Raw genomic sequence first — 26,579 nt, 5'->3', positions numbered from 1 at the left:
TTACTATACAAAAGAGCTTAAAACGATGCTAGGCGATAGAATACATCTTATATAAATAATAAAATATATTTATATAATATATTAAATCTCTTTTATATCCTCTCTTTTGTATATGCGGACACAGTTGAACAGAATTCGAATACAGAAAGACGCGCAATATGTAGGTATAATCGTTTGCATTAAACTGCACATATATCTCCTCGAGTTACGTAGTGCCACTTAAATTCCGGTTATTTTGTGTAGTTTTTTTTTTTTTTTTTTTTCATTTTTGCTAATTACCCATCAATTCACTTATTTTAGTGGTATATCAGATTATGGAAAATAAGACTCGATTTCGGGCGATCGTTTATACATCGTATATCGAATATTTGCGCGAAGGCATTAAACTGACGTGATTTTTTTTCCCTCTCTTCTTGTCAAATATTTATACAAACGTATGTGTGTACATTAATTATCAAAGGTTACAATTCCGCGTCAATATATATATATATGGAAGTTTGTGACTGCGTGGGTATAAATGTGTAGCAAAGTAAAAATATATCGCTCGAAATAGGTTATTATACGTATAATTTCTTTCTCATAAAATAGGTATCGATCTATAAACTTCTATTTCATTTCAATATGGTCTCTGTCGTATTCATATATACCTACTTGGAAGGTGCAATATTCGTACCTCACACATAGGCATGTATATACAATTTGCACGTACACGGTAGCGTTGAAAATTTGCAGGACGTGTGCAGAATACCTAATTATCGGATGTGCGTACTAATGCTGATTTTTTTTTTTTTGTAATTATCTCATCTCGATTCAATTTTAAAACAGGTGATTTTGAATTACCACAGACTTTCACACGTTTCATTCTGCACACTGATTATCGCAGTCGTGTACGCACGTACATACACATCTATGTACACCTTCATGCATGTAAGCATCATCGCGCGTTATACGTGTAAACAATCAAAAAGTTCATGTCGATCATATGCCTATCGCAAAAAGGCACTGACCATAAATTGAAGCAACATTGTGCTCGGGCATATTTATAAATTTATGTTTATATTTTTATTAATATTATACATACGTATTAGACCTGTTCTCAAGGACAGTGAAATCGAATTTCAATGGTTGCACGCCTCTAATCGATTCGAAATTTTTTTTTTTACTTTGCATATTAAACCCCCCCCCCCCCCCCTCCATATTTATCCTCCCCCAGAAAACCGTACTTTTTCTCATATGGAAAGCATTGATTTTTCGAGGTTTTTAATCAAAACTGCGTACCGGGTACAAAAAAAAATATCGTGAAAAATTTTATAAAAAAGCAAAATGAAGGTGAATTTGTCCCGTTTAAAACGTCGCTTGGAAAATTTGGCCACCTTTATTTTTTACACCGCTATCTAACTTTCAGTGCGCCAAGAAATTTTCACTGGTGAATTCAAATTTTCGAGCGGTCAAGGAACTCTATGGGATTGGTCTTGAAGAAAAAAGAAATTCTTTGCTGAAAGTAATAAATAGAAATTTAAAAATTTCGATCATCCCATCTTCCTTCTTATGAGAGTAAGAATTCGCTTCTTTTTATAAGAAAGAAGATTAAGTGATCGAAATTTTTGAATTTCTGTGTATTAGTTTCAGCGAAGAATTATATTATCTTGTTGTTTAAGACCAATCTCATCGAGTTCCTTGACCGCTCAAAAGTTTGAATTCACTGGTCAAAATTTCTTGCCGCACTAAAAGTTAGATAGAGGAGTCAAAAAGAGTGACAGTCAAATTTCCCAAGCGGCGTTTTAAACGGGAGAAATTCACCTTACTTTTACTTTTAAAGAAAATTTTTGGACTCGGTACGCATTTGTGATTAAAAACCTCGAAAAATCAATGCTTTTCTTATGAGACAAAGTAAGCCGTTCTAGGACTGGGTAAATATGAAGAAGGGGGAAAAAATATGTAAAATTTTTTTAAAATTATTTCGAACCAATTTGAGGCATGCGACCATCGAAATTCGATTTCACTTTTCTTAAGGATAGGTTTAACAGGTATACATAAAATCGTTATACGTAAGGTATTATACATACAAGTATGAGAAAAAGGCTTGTTAAGTCGGTTTGAGGTAAGTCAAGGTATAGCTTACAGGCTTTTAAGTCACTTGAAATTCGCAATAAAAGTACGTCGATGCACCTGCAGACTTATTATTTATAATATGTATATATTAAACATCTATGTAAGCGAGCACAGTTACCCGGAAAACTTGCTACATGATAAAACTCTAGTGCGAGACATTCTGCATTGAAGCGACTTGTACGTCCGAACGAAGGATTTCCTATTATTATTATTAATATTATTGTTGTTGTTGTTGTTTCTGGCAGTGGAATTTGAATTTTATTGTAACGTGAGCGGAGAAACGACATCACGTCAAATCCACGTTCAAAACTTTTTCCAGATCACTGTGCACGTGTGGAATCATTCAGCACAGTCTCCACTGTGTTTCATAATTGAGAAATCATTTCTAATATTTCGAAGCAAACGTCCAATAGAATGCACGTGTATAATTTAAAAAAATGACAATGAATTTTTATTAAATTTTCAATGTCTCGTTAATAAAAGACGAAGTAACAAAAGACTCAAGTGTTCCGGAATTATATTTTTAATTATATATACCTGTATATTGTATGTATATACGGTTTTTTTTTTTGCAACAAAAGCATTTCTTTTGTCGCATTCACGTCACTTTTTAGTTGCCTCCTGTGCTCGTTAAGTATAGACGTACATAATGCATGTCTTATATTTATTTTGCGGAATTCTTTCGTCTCTGTCGAATCAACGTAATACTTGGACGATTTAGAATGAACGTAGAATTATTGAATGCATTCGTACTGCAACGTGTTGTAATTAAACATTACGACGTGACAGAAGATTCAATACTTTTACGTATGCGCATTTGTGAGATTTTCACGTTTTAAAGTAGAGAATAAACGACGTTATTTCATATACTTATACGCGTATGTATTCGAATGGAAAAAAAAAAACAACAACATATCGATAAATAAATAAGTGAAATTATGTACGTAACTCCGTCGCGTAAACATCACTGACATATTATTAATTATCATAATATATTCCTGCTGCAGTTGCTCTCCGCAGATTCACGTTATTTTTCGAACGTTGGCCGGTTTCGCGTATTTTACGTATATTTATATATGTGTATATGTAACGTATAGGATTGTTCGGGGAAGGTGTAAACTGTCGTTGTTGCAAGTATTTTGAGTAAGTGATTCGCCGGGACAGGCTGCAGCATCTGGTCCCGATCTGATCGCAGCATCGAATGCAATCTACACCGACTTGCGGTCCATAACTTCCAACTCCCTGAGATCCTCCGGAGGGATGTCGGTGTCCCCGTAGCCCCAAATGTGGCTTCCGTCACCGCTGCGATTGGCTCGCCTCCTGACCATTTCCGCCGAGACGTATTTTCGGTCGTAGGCCCAACCGAGCTTGGCAAACGTGTCTATGAAGCCCGTCGTTATGTTGAACGAGTAGCTTCCCAATTCACCAGTCTTATAATCCCACGGAAACACGTGGTGGTAGTTGTGCCATCCTTCGCCCAACGCGGCTATCGACACGGCGATGTTTTCCACCGGAGATATGTTCCTGAAAACGATCGAAGGTTCGGGTTAGAGCGAGATCGAGAATGCCGGTAATTGGCAATGATTGTCAATCACGACGGAGAAAGCGCTCGATATAGTCCGAGAGCGAAAACCTACTTGTCGTAAGGCTTCTGGCCCCACATGTGAGCAACGCTGTTCACGAAGAAGGCGATGTTCAGGGTTACGCAGAACCGAAAATTAAAGTTCACCCAGAACGATATCCACAGGGATTCGTCCCAGAAGTAATACGGGACGGCGACCGGAAATCCAATTGACAGGAGGGCGAACAGCGGCACGTATAACCTGAGGATCATTGCATCGATGATAAACTACTTACGATTAGCTGTAGATAAAGTGGGTCTACCGGTTTTCTGGTCATCTTGGTACTAGGTCTGATCATCGTTCAAACAAATTATGGCTATATTCATTTTGCCGAATCCGGTCCCAAATTGTCCGTAGAATCGAGGTCCGACTGTATTACGTCTAATCGGAAGTTATGAACAGCGGTTTGATCCACCGTCATTTTTTAACAGTAAAGTAGACCAAGTGTTGAAAACTTCTGTCACAGAATCTCTGAATTCCGGATTTTATTCGCGAATGTGGCGATGTCGAAAAGATCAGAGGTCCGATTAGTAAGTATAGAGTATCCACAGAGGTGGTCGTGATTGATGCGTCTATCCTGCACGTTGCAAAAAGATATTGAGCACGAATCGTTTGCACGGACATTTCCAGCGTGGTTGCCTTCATTCGTCGGTGATCCTAGTCGCGTTTCACGCAAGATAAAGATATTAAGGAGAATAGAGTTTTGTTCAGGAGTAAAGTCTCACCGCTTTTGCCACATGACGATCGGGTCTGCCTCAAGATCGCTCATGTCGACCGCGTCTCGTTTCGCGACTACCTCAGGATGTGGAGTTGTAAAAAGCCATCCAACGTGGGCGAAGAAGAAGCCCCGTTTCGCATTGTGAGGATCGGCATCAGTCTCGCTGTACTTGTGATGCACTCTGTGATCCAACGCCCAGGCATAAACGTGTCTCTGAAAATTTTTTCCCTCTCATTTATCGTTCGGTTCATTTCTTCTTCGACCTTTCCATACATCTACACCGTTATCCCCTTAATTCCTCTTCGCTGTTAACTCCGTCTTTGATATTTTGATTTACACCCGTAAGAAACGTTGCTTCCGTAACTAGACTGAGCAAACGTTTCTTCCTCATGACCCACATTTTATAAATAGGCTGCACAATTGGGTAGAATTGGCACTAAAAATTGGCTCATCCAGTATTGATTGACTCGACTTTCGTACTTCTTCTAATTGTTTGCGACGTACGATAGTTTCTTCAAAGGATCGATCGTAACCGCACTTGAACCAAATTTTTTAACAGTACTTTATCTGCAGTCAGGAATTAAACATGGCGACTATAAGTTTCACTTTGTAAAACGCCTTTTATACGTAAATCGACTGAATCAATGGAAGAACGCAATGAAACTTTTCAGAAAATACTTGCTTCGGAAATGATCGTTTACGTCTCTGGTCCCGGAGTACGTCTAAGCTTTTGATCGATAGAGCTTTCAGTTTCAAAACTCAATTTGACGCTGGTATTGACAGTGCTGTTAATTTACTCACAAGGAGAGTAGAGTGGCTTGATTACACGAATCTGATTGTCCTTGCACGTGATCAAAGGTGAAGACCCCCGATTTAACCTAGTTTTTGATTTTCAATACAATGAGCCTTGGTTGCCGAGATATAGCGATTTGAAATTTTTCGATTTTTGAGCGAGTTTCAGCTCGCGCTTAGAGTACGCGTAGTAGGGTGGTTCAGAAAAGGGTCCTTGTTTTAGATTTCGTTCTTCTCCCAGATTCTAGCACCTTTTCACTAAAGTGAAAAAAAAAATACCTCAAGCGAAAGAGCTGGGCTGAAGAAACTTTTTACTACTGTCGTTGAAATGTCGAAAAAAGGCTATTTTCGGTTATTTAAAATTTGAGATATCCTTAAATCCTTCAGTGGCTATGTTTTGTAAGACGTAACAAAAGTTTTTGTAAAATATATGTTGAAATTCGTAAGAACTAATATTTTTAGCTTCCAAATATCAAAATATTTCACTGCTCTTTACTTCTCTTGTTGCTCTACGGTGAAAAAGAGCTCACAGGAAACCGGAGGAATATCAGTCAATACTAAATACTGTCTCGTCCTTGCGAGTTAACGTTCTTAAAGATTATCTAAATATATATTGAACAAATACATGTCCTGAGAAGGGCACCGATGGTCGCAACGTTGAAAAAAAATTGATCTTTCTTTTTTAATCAAGTCGTAAATATCAAGAATTTCTTTGAAAAATCTTAGCTTCCGTCTAAGTCAAGTTATGGCGTAACGGTTTTTTCGTGTTTCGACATACGAATATACTCACTTGTCCGGTGATCGTGAATAGAAGAACGAGGAGGAGACGTAGCGGCCATTTGGCCTTGTATGCTCTGTGTGACCACAATCTGTGCGCTCCTGCGGTGATGCCAAAGCCCGAAGTGTAGATCGTGACGAATGCTGAAAGTTTATTCAAATTCATTACACGAGCTATGGCGAAATTTTCCGTTCTTCGTTATCCTCGAAGAATTCACTTTCCTAAACATCATACGTATTCATCATCAACGCGCCCTCTAGAAATCCAAACACGGCAGCGCAGGTCGCGTGACTCGAAAAATCTAAGCTCAATAGAGTTTAATTTAATAACAATTTATCATCTCGTGCCTCTGAGGTGGTGTGACGCATTCGGCACTCGGTCACGGTCATAACCAAATTCGATCAATTTGTCGCAGACGTTTTTCAAGTTTCACCCAAAAATCGTTCAACTTCAAACGTGAATTTTGAGCCGTACAAGATAATAAACGATACGCTATTTTCACGAGTATAATCCTGGTCGGGTTATTCGATTTCGATAAGAGAAAACCGCCTTTGCTGCATTTCGAGATGACGGTTACCTGACTTCCGAAAACTGAGAAAAGAAATTTACTCGAGCTCTAATCGCTGTCTACTTGCAAGTGAGTTCGTCAAGTTTCTGAAACAGCCGTTTCTTTTCTAATAAATCCGAGAACCCGGAGCGTCGAATTGACTGACCATAAACCTTGAACATTGCGACAATCGAGTCGTTTTGCAGATGATCAACGATTAATTAACAACGTATGTTTTTTACGTATAACTTATACCGAATCTTCACTGTTCGAACGCGATAATTTGTTCCGCTGAGTTGAAATGAGTAAATAAATAACGTCGTATACACGAAATCTGAAATACGAGTCTCTCCGATACGCGTCGGACGGAAATATTACATACGCTTAATCACAACTAGACGAGACTATAAATCACGTAACCGATACGAGTAACGCGACGTATCTGCAAAGTTTGATTTATTCTTAATTTTTTTTAAAACTTGTCTAGACGGTATACATATACACAAGGTTGTAAAACTACGAGAACGAGCGGATCTTTTTATTCCTTCGACGTGAATTGGGGGGGAGTTTTGATACGATTCCGGTTATCTCTTACCCCATAAAGCTGATAAAAGTTTCGCCTCGGTGAAGATGAGGTAGAGTCCATAGAGGCATCCTCCGTGAACGAATATCTGAACGAAGAGATCGGGCCATTTAATCCTCGGGACGTAAACATCCGTGGTTCTTTGGGAGTCGTGTTCTTCCCCGTTTTTCAACGATCCGTTCTGAACGTCCCCAGGACATTTCGTGTTCATGTTCTTGTCGGGCAGTTCGACTTCCGCTTCCGTTGTGCACGTCGTTGACGGGACTCTCTCACCGCCTGGCGCCATTTCGATTTTCAATTTGAGGGGATCCGAATTCGAATCACTGATTACCACCGCGGTAAAGACAAAGTCACTCTTCTCTCGGCGACTGGCACTCCTTCACGTGTTGCAAGTGGACTTGTTGATTGCCTGCATTTGGGCTGCTGTAACCGCGTTTCCTCTTCTTCGTCCTTCCCTTGTCGGTTCTGTTCCAATCTGCGAGAATTCGTATCTTCGGTTGTCGATTTACAACTCATAGTCCCAGTTCCTCGTACTCGAATCCATGATCGTCGCGTTTTTCTTCCGGCGCTGTTGAATCGGGCGTCTGTAATCAGAGAGAGGAAAATAGAGGGTGATTCGTCCGATTGTTTAGGGCGGGGTTCGAGTTCCTGATTTGAAAAGTTTCGAAAGCGCTGAATTCCGAATTATTTGACGGCGAAACTTGAGGTGAAGATGTCGAACGTTGAGGAAAAAAAAATCCGGAATTTGAAGCTTTCGGAACTTTTCTAATTCGTTATTGAAACCCGGCTCCGCTTGTTTTTCCCCGAGAAGACATTGACGTATCTTTAAAGGACAGGCGTGATATCTCGATTCGCAAAACGATTATGTCACGCCCTGCCGGGGGATTCCCCGGTATTGATATTTGTGGTTCGACGGATACACCCGACGCGTCCAAGAAGCCTTGACTAAAAATAGAACGCGTATTATCGCCACCGTTTTTCGAGTAGGCGGCTCTAAGTAAGATAAAAAACACTTCCGGCTCTAGGGCGGAAAATTTACGACGATAATATACATACAACCGCTTCCAGGGCGTTAAACCCTGTAATACACCATATACGAGAGAAATTTACCCTTCAATCTGTATCCCGCACTTTCCCTCGTTCGTAGGTACAAGAACACGGACCTGCAATATCGGCCAGCTTACCGCACTTGTTGCGTAGGTATATCAATGAGTTTCGCCATTTTCAATCATGCATGCTGCAACGGATTCATACTTGCAACCAATTACGCAATTTGTAGAGGTGATTTCACTCCGGCGACGATTATACGCCCGATATGCTTCGGCTGGCTGCTGCTTCGGTATTTCGAAGGGTGAACGATACGACCGCGGATATACGCAACAACGATGGAAAAATATCCGAGTGTTAAAACAAGCGAGAATATACCGATCGCGTAAAATTACGGTGGAGCGATGACACGTGTTGTATCTGTACTGCAATTAGTATGCCGGTTGCACCCGCGATGCTTATGGCTTGCGAAATTCGAACACCTTGCTTTACTATAATCTATACTTTACGTTAACTTGTATCGCTAATAAATAAAATAGTAACAGCTCTCGAGTGATATCGATCATTCGTCGTTAGAGCTCGGATTAATATGCAAATGCGTGTTTTTTATTTAAATTAATTTCATTACGCATTTAGTTTTCTACGTAAAGTGTGACGCTTCGAGCCAGAAAATAGTTTCTATCTTTCGTACTTTAGTTTTTTAAATCTGTATTATATGTAGATATTTTGTAATTTTTAATACACATTTATCCGGTTCCTGTTCATTATGAATATTAATTTACACGCATTCGTAACATGCACAATATAACGTTTTGTTAAACATGTTCTTCTCTTTATCGGTAATCGAATTCCTCACCTATTCATTATCATACAGCTACAGAGATATAAAGTTAAATAACTCCGCAACACGGTCTAAGCCAAAATTAGCGCGATAATGAGTATAACTTGGCTATATTACTGTTTCAATTTAATTCATGACTCACATAATTACGTTGCAAGTTTAAGTTCGTTGGCTCATATTTCACCCGTAATTAATCTTGACTTGTTATCGCGGTGTATTATACTTGCGATATGGAGAACAATTTCACCAAAAATAAAATCCACGTGTAACTTTGCACAGTTTATAAATACTGCGTAATACGCTTTGTTACCGTTAAATAAAACAAAGTTTAAGAATACATTAATACTGTGAAAATAATTAACGCCGGACATTAAACTAACAGTGATTTTATAATTATAACTTTCCCGCTTTGTATAAATAACATATACGTATACTGAAAATCGTTGCGACGGATTGAATTACAGATGTAAAATATATAAATTTATATATTTATTTATATATATTGAGACGATGTTTATTCATTCCTGTCTCGTAACATATACCTACTCAAGCACGAGTCTTCATCCATTCATATATTTTTCACCGCGCCGCTAGTGTACAACGATGAGTCTAAATATACATGTCGTCTCAGCTGAGAATGGAAAGAAAAAGAGAAAATCACAAAATGTCAAGCATCGAGTGTTGAACCCGGTGAGAAAACGAGGAAACACAGAAAAGAAACAAATCGTTTAAAATAATGCGGACGAAGCTGCGTGACAACAAAATTCTGAAATATCCAGGCTACGGAGGAAAATTATTCCTTCTTTTTTTCAATATTACCAAGCTTTTTTTACCATCCAGAAATACGTAAGCTGGTCAAGTGGGTCAATGTGACTAATTATCCAGAATAGACGGTTAGACGTACCGTGGCAAAGATCATGCAGATAATTCAGTGTCTGCAGCCACGTGCAACATGCCGAAATAACTACTGTACGAAATTCGTAATTCAATCTTTCGACTTGCTTGATTCCGAATGAAAATCCAGAGAAAAAAAAAAACGGATAACCCAAAGTGTAATTTAGTCAGCAAGATGCGAAGCAGAACGCGTTTTGCGGTTAGATGGGAAATATCACAGATATGTACAATGTACATATTTCTAGGATGAGGTGAAATACCTGCACAATCCTCTCTGCCTGTGCTAAACTTCGCTCTAACATTCTCCTTTTACCGTTATGACATCTGTTTAGATTAATTGACGTTAGATTACGTCATGCGACGTATAAGCAGACCTTAGTGTACAATCTACCTGCCACGAATGTACGTATCTACCACCTACTTGCTGGCAAAGCGGTTGTGTCTAGCCTCCGTGAATGCGATGCCAACACTGCCGACGCGACATCAGAGTCCGCAGGCTAATTCCATAGCGATGAAAAATGATACGAATATATAGCTACGAACTTCCGTTCGCTAAAAGTTCTACTTTAAGGCTGAAAAACGTTAGAAACGTTAGACTGTACCCAAATAATCGAGCGCTTCTTTTTAAATTCAAATCGAAAATATCGTTCTCGATGATGAAAAAACAATGTCGTCCAAGTTTGAGCTCTTAATAATATTATTCAGAGGTGCATCGTCGCGATTTTTTATTCCCATTTAAGTAACATCGAAATTGTTTTTTTTTTTTTTTAACTTGGAATTTTATACCTCGTCAACGCATTAGTGGACCGATAAGATTACAATGTTTTTTTTTTTTGTAGGGAATTGAACGCTCTACAAAAAAGGTATGTTACATTTTATGATAAATCTACTTTTGGAAAAGTTATTCAAGGTTAAAGGTCAGCAAAGATTCTTTGATATATTTGGAAGAGTAGATTTATCGTAAAATGATAACAGACCTTTTTTGTAGAGCGTTCAATCTCTTACAAAAATACGTTCTGGTCTCATCACTACACTAATGCGTTGACGATTTATAAAATTCCAAAGTTTAAAAAAGAAAATTCCCATGTCATTCAAATTCGAAATAGAAAATCGCGACGATGCACCTCTAAATATTAATATTAAGAGCTCAAACTTGGACAGCATTCTTTTTTTGACTTGAATTTTGTTGAAAAAAAATGGTCAATTTTGTCCATTTTCAGATAACGACCATTAATCATTATTCAAAATGCCAATTGGCAACGAAGCCGGTAATTGTAACTACATATTTGGTCAGAATACATTTCCTCAAATAATCAGGACTCCTGTTTCTCCATATTGCGAGACTTTTTGCATCGATTGTGTGTCCTGTACATACAAACACCGGTGGAAAATATAGTTTGTGTCCAAAAATTGTCCTTTATCTAATTACGAATCTGACTGAAGCATAAAAGCGCACGTGCTTTGCAGCAGTGGTTCCATTTTCCTTGCTCACGACTAAAAGCACTTTTGCTAAAACCGTCGGATTTAATCGCCTGTTTCAAATAACAACAACCAGCCAAATGTCACACAGTTTGAGTTATGAAATTCTGTTAATCGTTATTGGATCGTTTGAAAGTTTCTCGACAGCAAAATTCAACAAACTTGTTAAAGACCCTTTCAAGTTTCGTTTTTCTCTCGCAGTCAAAATCTTGCCATCACTTACACATGCGGTACGCTTTAATGTAAGGATGCTCGTTATTTGGGGGCTGAGTAAAATCTCAATAGACGAAAAGAATACCGGCACGAAGGGGCGACGTTGAATCGCTGCAGTAAATCGCAAGCCTTCACTTTTACGCCGTCTATACTTGTTCGTACGTCAGTTACGGGTACGGAAATACAAATATACCATATTTATGATATTTATAGAAATGACTGTTCGAGATGTTGCGTAGGTTGAAGCGAAACGGAAGACCGGCTAGAACTGCACCGTCTAACGATACCTATACAACCTGTACATACGTATAATACGGCATGCCATCTCTTGACTCTTCACCGATTTCATCGGCTTCTTTCCCATCTCCGACGAGGCGTAAGAAATAGAAATGAAAAATACACAGAATCGTACCGATGAAAACCTCAATTATATCAACCCAATTTAATTACACGGATTTGTCAACTTTCAAACAGCAATCAAAAACACATCACGGAGAGTTCCGTTAACGGTGTAAATTCCTCTTTAAGATAATGAGACTTGATTAACACAGGTCTGTAACGAAAAATTAGAATGCGCCGAATCTACATCTGCTTTCCATTTTTTGCCCACACACATATGTTACATATTATTTTTTTTTTTTTTTTAATTCAAAATTCTGAATTTTATGTGTTTTGTTTCAACATTCACATTACTTTAATCTATTTCAACAGTATCTGTACATACAAAACCAGATCGAACTGATAGAAAGAGAATATTAAAGAGAAATTAGAAAGAGAAGAGATTCGCCGTGAAACTCCGATCGATGATATGGAAAGATAAAAAACTATCAAAAAAAAAAAAAAACTAGAATTATACCGGTAGATAGATTTTCCGATGATTTTAATGCTTAAACTTTTTAACTTGGTAATTTTTTTCTTTTAACAAACATTGTCGCTATCATTAATGTTTAATTACAATTTGTAGGCAAAAATAGTGTGTTATTAAAAAAAAAAAAAACACTGCATGAAAAGTATACGTGGTACATATTTTTTGGTACTTTATTTCGATTCAAGAGCACCGAGTCTGTTACAATTACAAAAACGAACGCCATCCATCGAATTGTATGGAAAGGGCCTTTAACCCGCCGGTGAACTCGTCATACTTATATTTGTATCTATCGGCGCTGTTCGGGCACGAAGACACAGTGAGGTGTTGTACGAAACCATTTTAAGAAGAAAAGTCACGCCTCGCGGGTGTCGCTAGGTGCGAATCAGCAATCGAGTTACAACAGCTGACGATATTCAAATGCGGCATGCGTGAGCGTGACGTACGTTTTTCTTAGCCACGTTACGCAACGCGATCGTCATTGCAACGGATGTCGACACCAAGGCGGTTTCTGCATTATCGAAAATTGTCTCACGCTCTTCCGCGCGAGAATTTTTTTGTTGAAAGAAGTGTGAAATAGTCGTCTTTGTAACGATTCTCTAACGCTAATTTCCCGTCTCCAACGAACGTTAGCAGTCGAGTTTCTCACGATGATGATGATGTTTACAGACCACAGTAACCAAGACCATCGAGAAAACTAACTAACCAAGTTACTACTGTTATTAAGACTAGATCGTAAGATCGATGTTTCAGTGAAGATGGGCAATGAAGTTCTAGACCGATGACTCGCCATTTCAATGCTGTGAGCACGAAACTGTTTTGGAACATTACAAATGTCGTCCCGTAAACAACACGCTCTTGCGAAGGGAGGCTTATCTTGGTGTCCAGAAAAACAAAATGCGTTTAACGTCATGCATTGGGGGTGAAATTTATTAGCAGCCTTCGTTCTTTATAACTCCGGTTGAGTAAGAATGTTGTAAGAAAAAGTAAAACTAAAAGACGAGTAGACAGCATTCAAGTGGCGACTCGTCAGTTTAGAAATTCATTGCCCGTCTTCATTGACACAGCGATCTTACGATCTGGTCTTATAGCAGTTTTCTCTACTCGTCTTTTAGTTTTAGCTTCTCTTGCTCGTTATAACCACTATTATAGTTAACCCAATAATCGGTGGCACTAAATTTCTCTCTCGACGAGCCCTTCCGTTACTCCGTGTTACTCTAAAATTCGAAATTGATTGCTACTGAATATTGGATCAACTGTTAACGGCTTGGTCTAAACCAGGAGTAGCCGGTATTAATGCTTAATGATTTCAACAAGGATCATTTTACACAATCGTCACTACGTTCAGACTGCAGAGCTCCGCTTGCACCGATACAGTTCGACGTATTTCCATTTCAGGGCTGGTAGCAGTCAAGTCGCCTGAAAAAAGTGTGAAAACTAACTTTCAGACCTAAAAAGGTGACTCAAAATTGACTCATCTCTGACTCAGAAATAGCCCTATTTTCAATGATGTCGCTGTATACCGGTTTCCCTTATTTTTAACGTATTTTTCCACATTGCAAAAATGTATTACAGTGTACATGATATTCGGTAAATTAATGACAAATGAAGAGTGACTCTGATTTATGAATTTATTGTCCTTTCAGGCGAAACACTTCGATCGAGAAACAATGAACAATGTGATCGCAGTTGATTTTCTACAATACTCAACAAACAAAATCTTGTGGGAACAAAAATTGTGCAGTCAAATTTTTTATGCACGAAACTCAATTACGACCGAAAGAGTGACTTTATTGATCATTTCTCGAGAATAGTAAAAAAAAAAAAAAAGTGATTAATAGTCAGAAAAGTGACTGACTACCAGTCTTACTAGATCCATTTTTAATCTGCCGCGCGATTTTGCAATCCAAAATTTCTCAGAGTTCTACGATAAGTTCTTACCGCCCGTAATTTCATGCGGTTCAAGAGACCGGAATTTTTTCCTGCAACACGTTACACATATAAACTTTCCGTGGTCGCTGACTTTCCATGCAGCCGCACGCTACTCCGAAATCAATACTAATCTAGCGACCCGCGATAAGGCTGGTTCGTTACGATGATCGCGAAGAGTAAATGCCATGCTGTCCGGGGTAAAAGTGCAGTCAAACAAGGAAGTTTTCATACGCCGTTCCATTGTGGCGTATTATCAGCCGTTTTTCAGCCCCGATAAGTGATAAGAAATTTACACACTGCGTAAGCTGATTGGGAACGTTGCGTGAATCCTGCGGCACTTTTCCACGCGGTTCTCTATGCCCTAACCATTGCTGACAAAAACATTTCTGCTCCGCGTGTTCCGATGTTAAAAGCAAATAGCCTCGGTTCCGACAGGATGATACAAAAAAAGGTAATTCACAAGTTGACACAGAAATTAATCGCCTTGAATTCAATTCAAGTTATTATTAATAATTTCTCGACGTGGAAAGAAAACCGTGTTCACAATTTTCATGAATTAATATGTAATTACGAAGTGACCTCTGATTGAGATCGGACAGACAGTAATCGGTCACGATTTTGGCATTGAGATAATGCAGCAACGAGTCAACGTTCCTTATCTGAATTTTCGTATTCAGATATCTTTCCAATATACAATTTAACTCAATCGGCCTCAATTTCTCGTTAAAAATCCTGATCTTACATCAATTCTCATTAACCGGATCTCAGGATCGACGCGTCATTCAACGCGTTTCAGTACAGAGACATAGAAATCAGTTTCGTCGATAATTCTCCTCCGCAAAATTGAACATTCCGAGGACGGTAAGGGTTGAGGTTGAAATGAACTTGCGCAACGCTACGAAAATCTGTATTTCTTGGAAAAAATGTCAAGGCATCGTCGCGGCTTGGTTAATATTACGTGTAATTAAGTCGAACGATTAATTTACTCGAGCTCGAGTTACACCTGACAATCAGAGAAGCCCTCCGACGGTTTGACAATTGTGTCGCTGTTTCACGAACGTCTTTCGCAGACGAGCAGCCGATAACATATGAATTCGGTTCATCCGAGTCGTAGTACGTGCTTTGGGCTGATTGGATCGACGATACTGCAGATATTCAGGTCATTTGGTATCCATTTGATCACCGCGTTGCTCTTCTTCAATTACTTGACCCGATCCTCCTCCTGGCGCCGTGACCGTGCACTCGTCCCTCTCTTCTTACACCGCCGCGTCTCCGCTTCTTCACATAACACATTACACAACCGACATACCGACTACTTGATATGGAAGCACGAAATTACTATGTCGGAGCTGTATCTCGTCTCTCTTCTTCCACTCTGCACGATGATTGATTCTCGTTAAAAAGACAATTCCTCGGGCGCGCTGATCGGAGTATAATATTCGATTCAACATTCGATACGTCGTGTCTTTCTTCCCTGCAGAATGTTCACCTTGACTATTATATTTTAGCCGACACACGGCACCCTGACTCACTTTATTTGCCGTTGGAAAACTTTCTATTACACGCAAATATCACGGGCATTGTTTTTCCCATTTTTATCTACTCGTTCCATCTCTCTTGGCGTGTACAAATACATTTCGTCGTGTTACGCTCTGAACCATGGCTGCAGTGAATAGGCTATCAAATACGCTTGGAATCGATATTTCTACGCAATAACTTTCCATTCCAAACTTGGCATTTTCAGTTTTCTTTCTTTCCATTGTATCCCAGCGTTTTTTACACCGGCTGAAGAAAAAAAAAATTGTGAAAAATTAGGTTTGTAGCAGTTACAGCCATGCGATGATTGCGTAATATATATTGCATGTGTTATATTCAACAGCGTCAAATTTCGTAAACACTCTCTTGTATTCGCTCTAATTGTAATTACGAAGTAATAACGCGTCTTCGAGTTCAAGCGTGCGGATTGCTCTGCGAATCGCGTGCCATTAACGAAACCGCGCCTTGATGCCCTTCGGAAGGCGATATCTAACGATTCGCTATTCAAAATACACCTACGTATTACGCTTGTCACGCGCGTTGCGTTAGGTTCAATTTACCCATCAAGCCTAAAATTATTACGTCATTGAGGGTGCGCATGAAATTGAATAAGATACATAACTAGACCTCCGATTGATCCGAATAACATCGTAACGAGCATTTATGGATTAATTTCAATAACGCACGTACGATGCGAAGAAAGAGAATGTGTCGTAGTTTTAAAACATTACATTCGGACACACCCACCTAGGAATACACTTAATACTCATTCTCATCGCACCCCGTTTGTGCTGATGCCATAAGCTGACCTTGTTCCGTGATCGCTTCTTTTTTTCACATATTACGCACAATATGTGCATAAATGAAACTTAATCCGACGGGTTTAATCCGTACATTTGCAAAAATCTGAAGGAACTTCGCGGAGTAATTTCTTCCGATCTATACTTATATTGGATTATGCATCTTTCCTCCCGATGCAGAGTTACGTAGAAATTGCTAATAAGACATGAGGTCGTGTAAAAAAATCTTGGCAACTCGAGGACGTTTAAAAAAGAGAACACTGATCTCGTTGTATAATACTCGTTGTTATTTATACTCGAAAGATTTAGTTCAGTGTTTACTGCAGTTCGAGTAATAAAAATCCTGTTCAAATAAAACAGGATCTGCAGCAATAACGTTCGTTAATTTGGTTTAATTGGCTTAAAAATTCCGTAATACACGTATTTATTACCATCATTATAGCGATCATGTTCGTGTAAAACATGCCCCAATAACGAGAATACAACAATAATAAAATTAGGTATTACACGACACGTGATAACGAGACGTGAATCCACGTTATGCTTTTCCGTTGCATAGCAAAATGAGTGGAAGAGAGAGAGAGAGGACGGGGGGAGGTTTGTTAGCCTAGCTGTGAAAATAATTGTACAAGCTGTGACAGCTGTTTGTTGCTGTTGTGCTTCAAGTACGGGGAACACGATGATTACACTGTCGTCTTGTGACGTAAGAATATGATTATCAATTTGCGGCTTAGACGGGGCGTCGGTACTTGTTGTTATCATCATTTCTTCGACACATTTTTGTGTTGAATCACAAGAATGATAACAATTATCACACGAACCAGGACACGTCATGTATACTCAATTTACATGTTATTGCGGGGTTCCTAGGCTTGAAAGGTCGCCACGCGTTATACCGAACTCGGTTTTTTCTTCTCCCTGTTCCTTTTTTTCATCCTCTAAGGCTCTGATGGAATTGCCTACCAGCGGGGTGGTCGTCGCGACGTCGACGTCCCGGCGTCGTCGTGGCGCGAGCTTCTCGGCGTTCCGGCGTCAGAACGCCTCAATGATCCGGCCGTGAACTATAAATTCGAAGTAATAAATTTTGATTGAACGTTTCTTACCGTGTAAACGTCTGTCTCGGTGTTCGTGCGTGCCTACAATGCGCGTGTATAAATACAAGGCGTGCAAAACTATAGAAAGCCTACGTGAATCGATACGATATACGTATAATACGTATAACGACGTGCGGATATCGATCGGGGATATCAATTCTCTCTGTACTTTTGGATCCTTGCGATCGTCGTTCGTTAAGGATGAATTCTCATTGTTCGACAAAAAAATACGTGTCAAGGAATTGACTCGTTGAAACGACGATGCGTGTGGCGAGATAGAAGAATTAACAAAATCTCGAAGAATCTGAGACAGCGTAAAAACGACTTATTTTATATGAATAATAAGTTTGAGCCGAAGTACGGTTTCCTTTCGTGCTTACATCACGTTTCGTGAATTTTCTTTGAGGTACGAAAGGCGCTTTAGAACTGCCGCAAATCCATATCCTCGATGAACCGTTGTACCATTGTTTCGTCTTATACGCACGACTGAAGTGCGCGAACATGCTCGCGGGTGACATAATTCACTTTATGTAGACGTAACCGTATTCTATTGAGCAATAAAACGCCTCGCTGTACGACTGTGTTCGAGGACACAAGTTTAAAGAGCTTTCGAACGAGATCTTTTTACCGCTCGGTATGTTTCACCTGTTTCATATCTTTCAGGCTGCTTCTATCAAGTATATACCTCGTAGATTAAGGCGGAGAATATTCATCGATAACAGTGTGCGAAAGCTCGGTGTAAAGTAAACTTTATCGATGCATATCATACACGGTTTTACTTCCTTTTATTCCTGTAGCATCAACAGCGACGCATCGTTATCAGAGACAATCTATCGATCGACTAATAATTCAATTTCTAATGAAAGAATGAATCACATGTACCAAAAAAGAAAAAAAGAAAAAAAAAAACTGTTCGTTCGACAAAAAATTATTTGACGCTCGCTATAAATTTTATTACTGTTTCTTTTTCTTCTATCATAGGCGAGGAACGCGCTCGTCAATTCCCACAGATATTATCGTCGCGAAAAGTTTGCGGGGTATCATACCAAAATATAGGATAATCCGTACGAGCTTTTGTAATAGAGGCGGTGACGCAACTTGCAGCGTGACGACGCAGACGACAGTTTTATAACATCTAGTCCGGTGCTTCGTATACCTGGCCCGGAAAATTTTAATCAACCAGGCATTAGTCATGGATTTTATCGGACCATCGGGGCTTCAATTTTACCAGCGCTCAGTTTCTAATTAACGATAAAACCGGAGTACCGTTGGTTACCGGAAGATTATTAACCAGAGCTGTGGGGAACAAAGGACTAATTTTTTTTTCTTCTCTTTTCCTCCTGCCCGGAAAACCAAAATAATTAAAACGTCATGGATCTTCGTAGAAGATTCAAGTAGGTCTAAAAGTATTCTTTTTAGAAATCACGACGTTAACAAACATTGTAATCATGCGAAAGCGCAATTACTGTAATTTTTTACGCGATCTTAACACTCGTATGCTAGGAAATTTTCATCACCCAAATTCGACCATTCTTTGTCACTTTCGGGAGAGCGAAAACTCGTATCACAATTTCTTCACAGAGTTTATTCGGAGAAAATTATTAGCTACCAGCCTTGATACCTGGAAAACAATTTTCTGTGTAGGAAAAGAATTCAAAGAAAGAAAACACGATTCTATCAATTTCCGAACGGATGAGTAAATGATAGGTCAGAAGTGGATCGGCACGACACGTGAAGTTTTTTGGAATCACTGATAACTCGAAGATCTATTAGCAATTTTTTTTTTTTTCTTTTACAGTTTCTTACTAACTTTTGTGACACGCGAAATGATTAAGCATACAACGCCTGCTCCGACACGATAAACAATCTTCTATAAATATCTGAGTAATCGCAGTGAATATCGCCGTTTGAACGATTAGACTTGAAGATTCATCATTTCTCGTCATTTTTTAACGCGTCTCCATCAATCACCGTCTGCTAATGTGCACGTGTGCATTATACTTTGCATATTATATACAAGTCAGGGCGTCGAGCGATAATTTGTCCTGCAAAGTAACCAGCTATTCCAATATTACACGTCTGACTCATTTTTGCGACTACAATTTTTCGAATATATTGTAACCTTGTTCCGAAAGAATACATCCTGCAGTTTGCATCGTATCGCGGGCTTGCAGTTAAAGAATAACGTCGAAAGTTCCTCGACACTGCACATCGCGACTAATTGGAAAACTCGTCACCCATTCGTATTATTGCCTAGCGTTTTGTTTGACTGGCGTTCACCGATGACGGAATAAAAAAAAAAGTGAGTGAGCGCGTTATTTAAAAACACAAGATAAAAAGTCATTTCCTAGCACTATATTTATGTAAAAAAGTAATGCAATTTTACTAACGATTCAATCTCGATGCGTGTAACCTATGCAGACATGAGACGCACGCGGTAAAACATTTGCGACAACTAACGCGTTTAAACAACTGATAACGCGCTTATTGCGCTAAGACTACATTTAATGCGAATCTTTCTTTACCTGCAGGCTCAAATACGTGAATAAATACCTCTTTAGCAACCCGGTAGATCATCGTACAACTTTCGTTTACCAATTTACGCACGGTATTCAACAATGGCATAGGATAACTCTTAAGAACACGTTATCGGCATTAATCGTGGCTCGACAGGCTCCGGTAGACTTGAATCAATTACTACGGCACGTGGCTCGACGCTTTTTCCGGACTCCAAGTCCCAAATTTTTCCTACCGGAACAAAAGAGATGCAGTGAAAAAAAAAAAAAAAAAAAAAACGGGCATTCACACGGTCCGAACGAACCTGACGTAGTAGCTCGAATTGGTACCTGCTTCCTACCTACGCAGGGCGTAGTTTCGTAACGCCCTCTGAAATGCCTTACGTACTTTCACGTACACGGGTTTTGCAGTGAACGTGTGTCATCTTCACAGACACACACAGAAGCGGGGACGGCCACTAGCCGTAACACAATTTCCGGTTAGAACGCTGTTTGCTTGCTCGGACGAAAGTAACGGATCAAATTTTACGTCAAGATTATGCCTGGCGTTACGTCCGCGTCTCTAATGTCTTGATCGTAAGGTAAACCTCCTCCTGCGAGCAAACCCGACGTAAGCAGCGTCGCCTCGAGTCTGTCAACTAATACCTTCATTCCCTGCTGACGATATCGTATGAAATTCAATCTTCCCGACAGCCTGATTTCCTCGAAAATCAATACCAAAAGACCCGAATGCTTTTCATCGCGCGATACTGTGCCAAAATATCGGATATTCTTCCCGGTTAATTTGTTGCGACGATATTTGTTGCGCCGGTTAAATCTGGCCATCCTCTTTCTCAATAAACCGTATCCAGATAGACAGAGTACGCACAGTTTCATGTCCTACGGTAACAGCCTCCTCGAATAACTTTCGATCAACTTACCACATGCAACGATATTCATAGTTATAGATAGTCATAGATAGTTGCGAGTGAAACCTCCCGTTTCAAGAAACATCAGGTACCAAAACGACCATGCTTACCTCAAGGGTGTAGGTAGCTATAGTCCAAAGCAAACAACAGTAGACCCTTGTTAGAAGAACGCCGGGACGGGTAAGAATGCGAGAGGTAAAGCCGGCTTAGGCTCTTGGGGCATAGAGTTGAGGCCTCTTTCACCGGAGTTCCGACTCGCGCTGGAAGCCGATGACGGTTCAAGGCACACCTTGATTCTCGTAACGATCTTCACCGCGACACGCACCGGGCAACAATATCCACCATGGAAATAACCGAACCACGCACCGAAACACCGGACATCCACGGACCAACCGATGTCGGCTTCTCTACCGTACTGACGATCAACCAACGAACGGAGTCGTGGCTCGCTTCGAAGGAACTACGTTTGGCGGGCACCGCGGCTGCCTGAATCAACTCCGTAGTATTTCATGGCGCGTGCGCCCTCCCGCGTCCTGTATCCAAACGCCTCTTCGTTCTTGCAGTGTTATGGCTTTTCCACTTGTTAACTTGCCAACGAGATTACGACCACGCTCTTCTTCGTGCGAAGACATCGGAGCCAACACTGTCGGAGATCTGCAGTCTGTAAAGCGTGGTGTCTAATGGTTCCCGGTTCTTCGGGTGAATCTCTTTGAACGTCGTCTAATTTTGTCGGACATTTGCCGGCACAGGCAGGAACGCGCGTTTACGCTTCTTTCCTCCTTCGTATTCCGATAACCACTTGAAACCGATTACGAGCCCATTACAGTAGGACCCCTGACATTTTGTCATATCTGGTTTCGCTTTACCGCATAACCGATTCCGATTTACTATCTACTTCAGAGATTACTGGGTACCGAGGTCATTCTCATCGTCAACTCGATTCTAAACCCAAGGAAAAAGAAGCTCGCGATACATTTGCTGTTTATTCGAGACAGCAAAAATGTCGACAGCTTTTCAAGATAATCGGATTCTAACGGTATGTTGATTGCAGTTGAAAGCAAAAAGTGAAAGATGAGAATATCTGCTTCGATTATACTGTTTATGAAATTTTTCAAACACTTTCTCATTTCCATGCTTTCATTTCGCTTTGCTATTGATTACAGCGATCGCTGGGAAATGTTACGTTATTTTCCTGAGAACCGTACCATTGCTTATCCATATTCATTCCACGCGACCGAGAATTATATTTCTAAGGAGAAAATGGAAGAAAGGAAGGTTCCTACTGTATGCTGCGAACCATGGTGTTGTTTCTGCTATTTTTTCTTCACGGATGTCCAAAGTCATTACTCTCATTAACGGCTGTTTAATTTATTGATATTCAATCCTTCGCCACCTGCAGCTTTGGCTTACATTGTCATTGTTTTATAAGATTTAAACACTAAATATCGTCTGAGGAGGGGATGAAGGAAAGAGATGAAAGATATCACTGTGATCTGGCAATTTGCATTTATAAATTGTTTACTTCGTGCAATTGACGATGACAATTGGTCTGGCCTAAACCAAAGTCAACGTTTGTAGGCCGGTCTGCAAGCATTATTCTCCTCTACTATTCTTCTTTTCTTCCTTTCGTTCCATCGACGCATCGATCGGCTCAAACGATCGAACTTTTCCGACGCGATGCTATCGATAAATATCGTGAATTACAGTCGAAGATTTTGTAACGAGCATGAAACATGCAGTCAATACTGCGCGTATAATGACATCTGAGTTTGTGTGAAATCCAATCACTATTCCTACCAACACGAAATTTCATAATTATTTTTACCGTTAATTTACTTACAAATTAACCTTGAGGAATGAAATATCTTCTATTATTACAACCAAATGGCGGTGAAAGTGAACTTGACTAAATATCGGCAAATAATAGCAGAGAAATTCAATTCGATCTTGCAATCTTTTTATAACGCAATGCACTAGTGCTGATGCTGGCATCGTATAAGTGTCGTCATACACATCGCACGTATGGAAATTGAATCGCATGACAAATAACTTGAAGACTTATTACGAGTTTTCTTTCGATCCTAAGGTCGGAAGGTTATACTGTTTTCCATTTTTGCAATTCGGTGGACTACGTAAAAAGGATGCTAGAAAAAACTTTGAAATTAAAAAGTTTTACAAGGTCAATGATGTAAGGTAGTAAGAGACAGAGTCGAGTCATTACGGTCACTAGACACGCGAAATATGTGCGTATGCATGCATTGTTTGTCCGGCTGCAGAGATTTAAGAATTATAAAAGATGAATTTGGTTGAAAGTGTGAGCCGGAAGCAGACGGACAAGCTTCTAAGCTACGTGAAAATTCGTTTTTCGTTTCTTCAATTTAAAATTTTTCTTATCCCACATCTGGTGTAGACTAGATTTGATAAAGAGCTAAACGAATGCTACACGACGAACTCGCTCAAACGACGATAAGTTGCTACTTCGGCTTCTCTCACTGCTGGGGTTATCAAACACGCGCACATGCTGCTAGTTTATCTAGGAGTGAAGTTTAGAACCGGGACTGTACACGTGTTCGAAGAGTGCCGAAGCTCAAGCGGATACGAAGCTTGATTAAGACCTTAATCCAGCCGTTAAGCTCCGTATCAGGTCCTCAACTGTCACGGAATGCTGAAGATGAAGGATCAACTACGCTGGCAGGTTTCAGTAAAAACTCTTGCATGCGATCACACTTTGATCGCTCACAATCAGCCATGGGAAACATTGCTCGTCGCCTGCGAACCTGGAACAGTTCAATTGCAGTACCCAATATTGGTCATAGAAGCCGTTAGTCCACCGGCCAGTACCTCGATCCATACTTCGGATAATTTACTTATCAAGGACTACGGAAAAATAAGCTAACCACATTGCCACTTTAGTCACAATTTTTTTGGCTCTGGAATGGAAGGGAGATGGATTGATCCGGGCAGCAGTTCTCAGCCGTTTTCTGAACGGTTGTTCGTCTAATATTTTCCGCGAAATGCGAACGATACGCGATACTTCGAATATCAGCTTACTGTTATCACAAAAATGTAATGGAACGGACGTTGCTCCGTGAGTTTGAAGTCCCGTCTATCCAGTGGTTAATTTGAAAAGAGCCGGGGGTTCACAACCGGGATTTACTGAAACACCAAAGCATCCGAAGCTTTGGGGAAATCCTGACGTATACGATACACGTACAGTATAATGTGTTTCATAGCGTGCGACGCTGCCTTTCGCTTCAAGGTCGTCGTGAACTACCTCGATTAGAACCGCTGCCGATAAAAGTAATGTCCGATAAACGACCACGTGCGTATACAGGGTGTCTGTCAAAACACTACTTTCACCCGTCAAATTTCCGCCCATGCGATCCTGAAAGTTCGCGTTATAATTGTCGTTTAAGTATCGAACGCAACTGATCGCGAGCAAATTGCGGTCGCATCGTTGGATTGGAACGTCTGTACGGAGATTCATATGATTTAGTTTACAGAAAATGCCGTTAATTTGCATTTCGATAAATTGTCTATAATCGATTTAACAGTTGCTATTCAGCATTATTAAAACGACTTATGCACCTGTTTCTGCTCCTCAATTCGGCGGTTATTTTTGGGAAATCTTAACCTTTGAATCCAACTTTCCGGCGGCTAAAGAACAGAAACAAAAATATAGTCGGCAAAAATATACTACAGCAGTTGGTTAATCCTCGTTCGTTTGGATCATTATTCAGTAAACACTCTTCAACTCGAAGGTGTTGATATGGAAGTGATGTACAGGTTCTAAATGACTATACCGGAAACAGCGAATGAGGAGTTCCTTTATCTCGTCTTTACGTTTCGTCAAATCTTACTTACTAAAGGTGTGCCCTTGCTAACACAGAAATTTTAGTACAGTAATTTACGGGTTCGCTTATTGTTAGTAGTTGTGTCGAGTTGGCCGGTGTGTTTGAATATTTGATACTGTTATTCGGAGAACACATTCGTTAGCGAATTAGGATAAACGATATTGATCTGAATATAACGTACCTAACGTAAGTGTAGGTACCAGTTATTGGCACGTTTAGACCCAATTTCTAACCCTTTTATTTTCCAAAATTATAAATTGACGCCACAAATTATGAATTTCTCAGTGACTAACACCAATTGCTAGACGGTTGGACGCTACAAATTTATTTTTTTTGGCTATTTTGGAACTAAGGATCAAACAGATACAACCAAAAAAGTTCAATAACTGGTACACTTACCTTATAGATGTTTCAGACTTTTTGAGTTCTCGTAAATGAATACTTCCTTCTTTCTTTCAAATAAGCGTTAACTTGTCAAAATCAATAGGATGTAAATTTAACATCCAAGGAGTGAACCAAGAAAAAACAACAAGCGCAAAGTGTTTTTCGAACAGTCCCAGGCAAATCTGGGTAAATAATTTTTCCCGATATATCTAACAACGTTACTTTTTACTCGATTTCATTTTCAAAGATTCCCTCTCTCCAAACTTTACCGTGCAATGATTTTTTTATTCATTTTTTTTCCCCATTTTGTCGAGAACTTGCAAGCCACCGAGTAATGATTCGTATCGACTGTATTCGAAGAAAAGCCACAACGCTTGGCGGAGCTTAATGGTGTCAATTGGTAATCGATAGTACGTATCGACTGTCAGATCGATATGCAGGAACGTGTTTCAGTTGGTGCCGAAGCATTATTCGCCACGCACGTTCAGCAACCGGCCGAGTTTTCACGCTGACACAAATAATCATGAATCGTTTTCTCGTTTCAAAAATCGCCCGATTTTCCAGCCTCGAAATTTAAGACGCGGCTGCCCCAAAACCATATCAACGAATGATTGTGTTCGACACATTTTCCTTCAAATCATATCCAGGGATGCTTTGCCGAGATAGATGATCTTTTCCTCGCCAGATCTAACAATTAATGCTCACGTTCACATGAATTTGGAATCCAGTTTCGATCTTTCAATTGCAACAACGAAATTCCAGATCGCTTCGGAAGTCGTTCGAAGGGTTCCAAGCAGTTCGACTCTGCTGGCCTTTCAACATGAAAATCCATTGAAGTTGCGTAGGTGCAGGTACAACAATGTCAGTGACCGAGCCAAAAGTTCATGGCCGAGGCATCGTAACACCTACAGGGCTAGAAGAACGCAGATTCTCTTCAACGATGGCGTAACTCTGTTCGACTCACAATCAACTGGACTCGCTGCCTGTGGTAGACGCGTTTCGTTCCGTACCCAGTAATGCGTTGGCAATAATGTGTTGGTCAATAAAACTTGCAAGAACTTTCT

General features: G+C 39.9%; 1 protein-coding gene across 1 annotated transcript; it reads right to left on the bottom strand.

Annotated features, from left to right (window-relative positions):
• Positions 1-717: 717 nt before the first annotated feature.
• On the bottom strand, positions 718-21,746 carry LOC107220948 (acyl-CoA Delta12-desaturase). The gene is made up of 6 exons (XM_015659767.2): positions 21,388-21,746; positions 7,165-7,736; positions 6,035-6,165; positions 4,460-4,665; positions 3,750-3,935; positions 718-3,636 (listed from the first exon to the last, which is right to left on the bottom strand). Exons 2-6 carry the CDS (start codon positions 7,436-7,438, stop codon positions 3,321-3,323), a joined length of 1,113 nt encoding a protein of 370 aa, XP_015515253.1. The 5' UTR covers positions 7,439-7,736; positions 21,388-21,746; the 3' UTR covers positions 718-3,320.
• Positions 21,747-26,579: the final 4,833 nt, after the last annotated feature.

The sequence above is a fragment of the Neodiprion lecontei genome, chromosome 1, assembly GCF_021901455.1.
Source record: "Neodiprion lecontei isolate iyNeoLeco1 chromosome 1, iyNeoLeco1.1, whole genome shotgun sequence".
NCBI lineage: Eukaryota > Metazoa > Arthropoda > Insecta > Hymenoptera > Diprionidae > Neodiprion > Neodiprion lecontei.
Note: the sequence above shows the minus strand (reverse complement) of the source record. Positions and strands in the feature narration are given on the sequence as shown.

Bases quoted from the DNA above. Each gene is read 5' to 3' on its own strand.
- LOC107220948 (XM_015659767.2), bottom strand. From the start codon at position 7,438: ATGGCGCCAGGCGGTGAGAGAGTCCCGTCAACGACGTGCACAACGGAA. The intron at 6,166-7,164 runs GTAAGAGATAAC...ATAAACTTTCAG, and splicing joins ACTTTTATCAGCTTTATGGG to CATTCGTCACGATCTACACT. The intron at 3,936-4,459 runs GTGAGACTTTAC...AATGATCCTCAG, and splicing joins ATCGTCATGTGGCAAAAGCG to GTTATACGTGCCGCTGTTCG.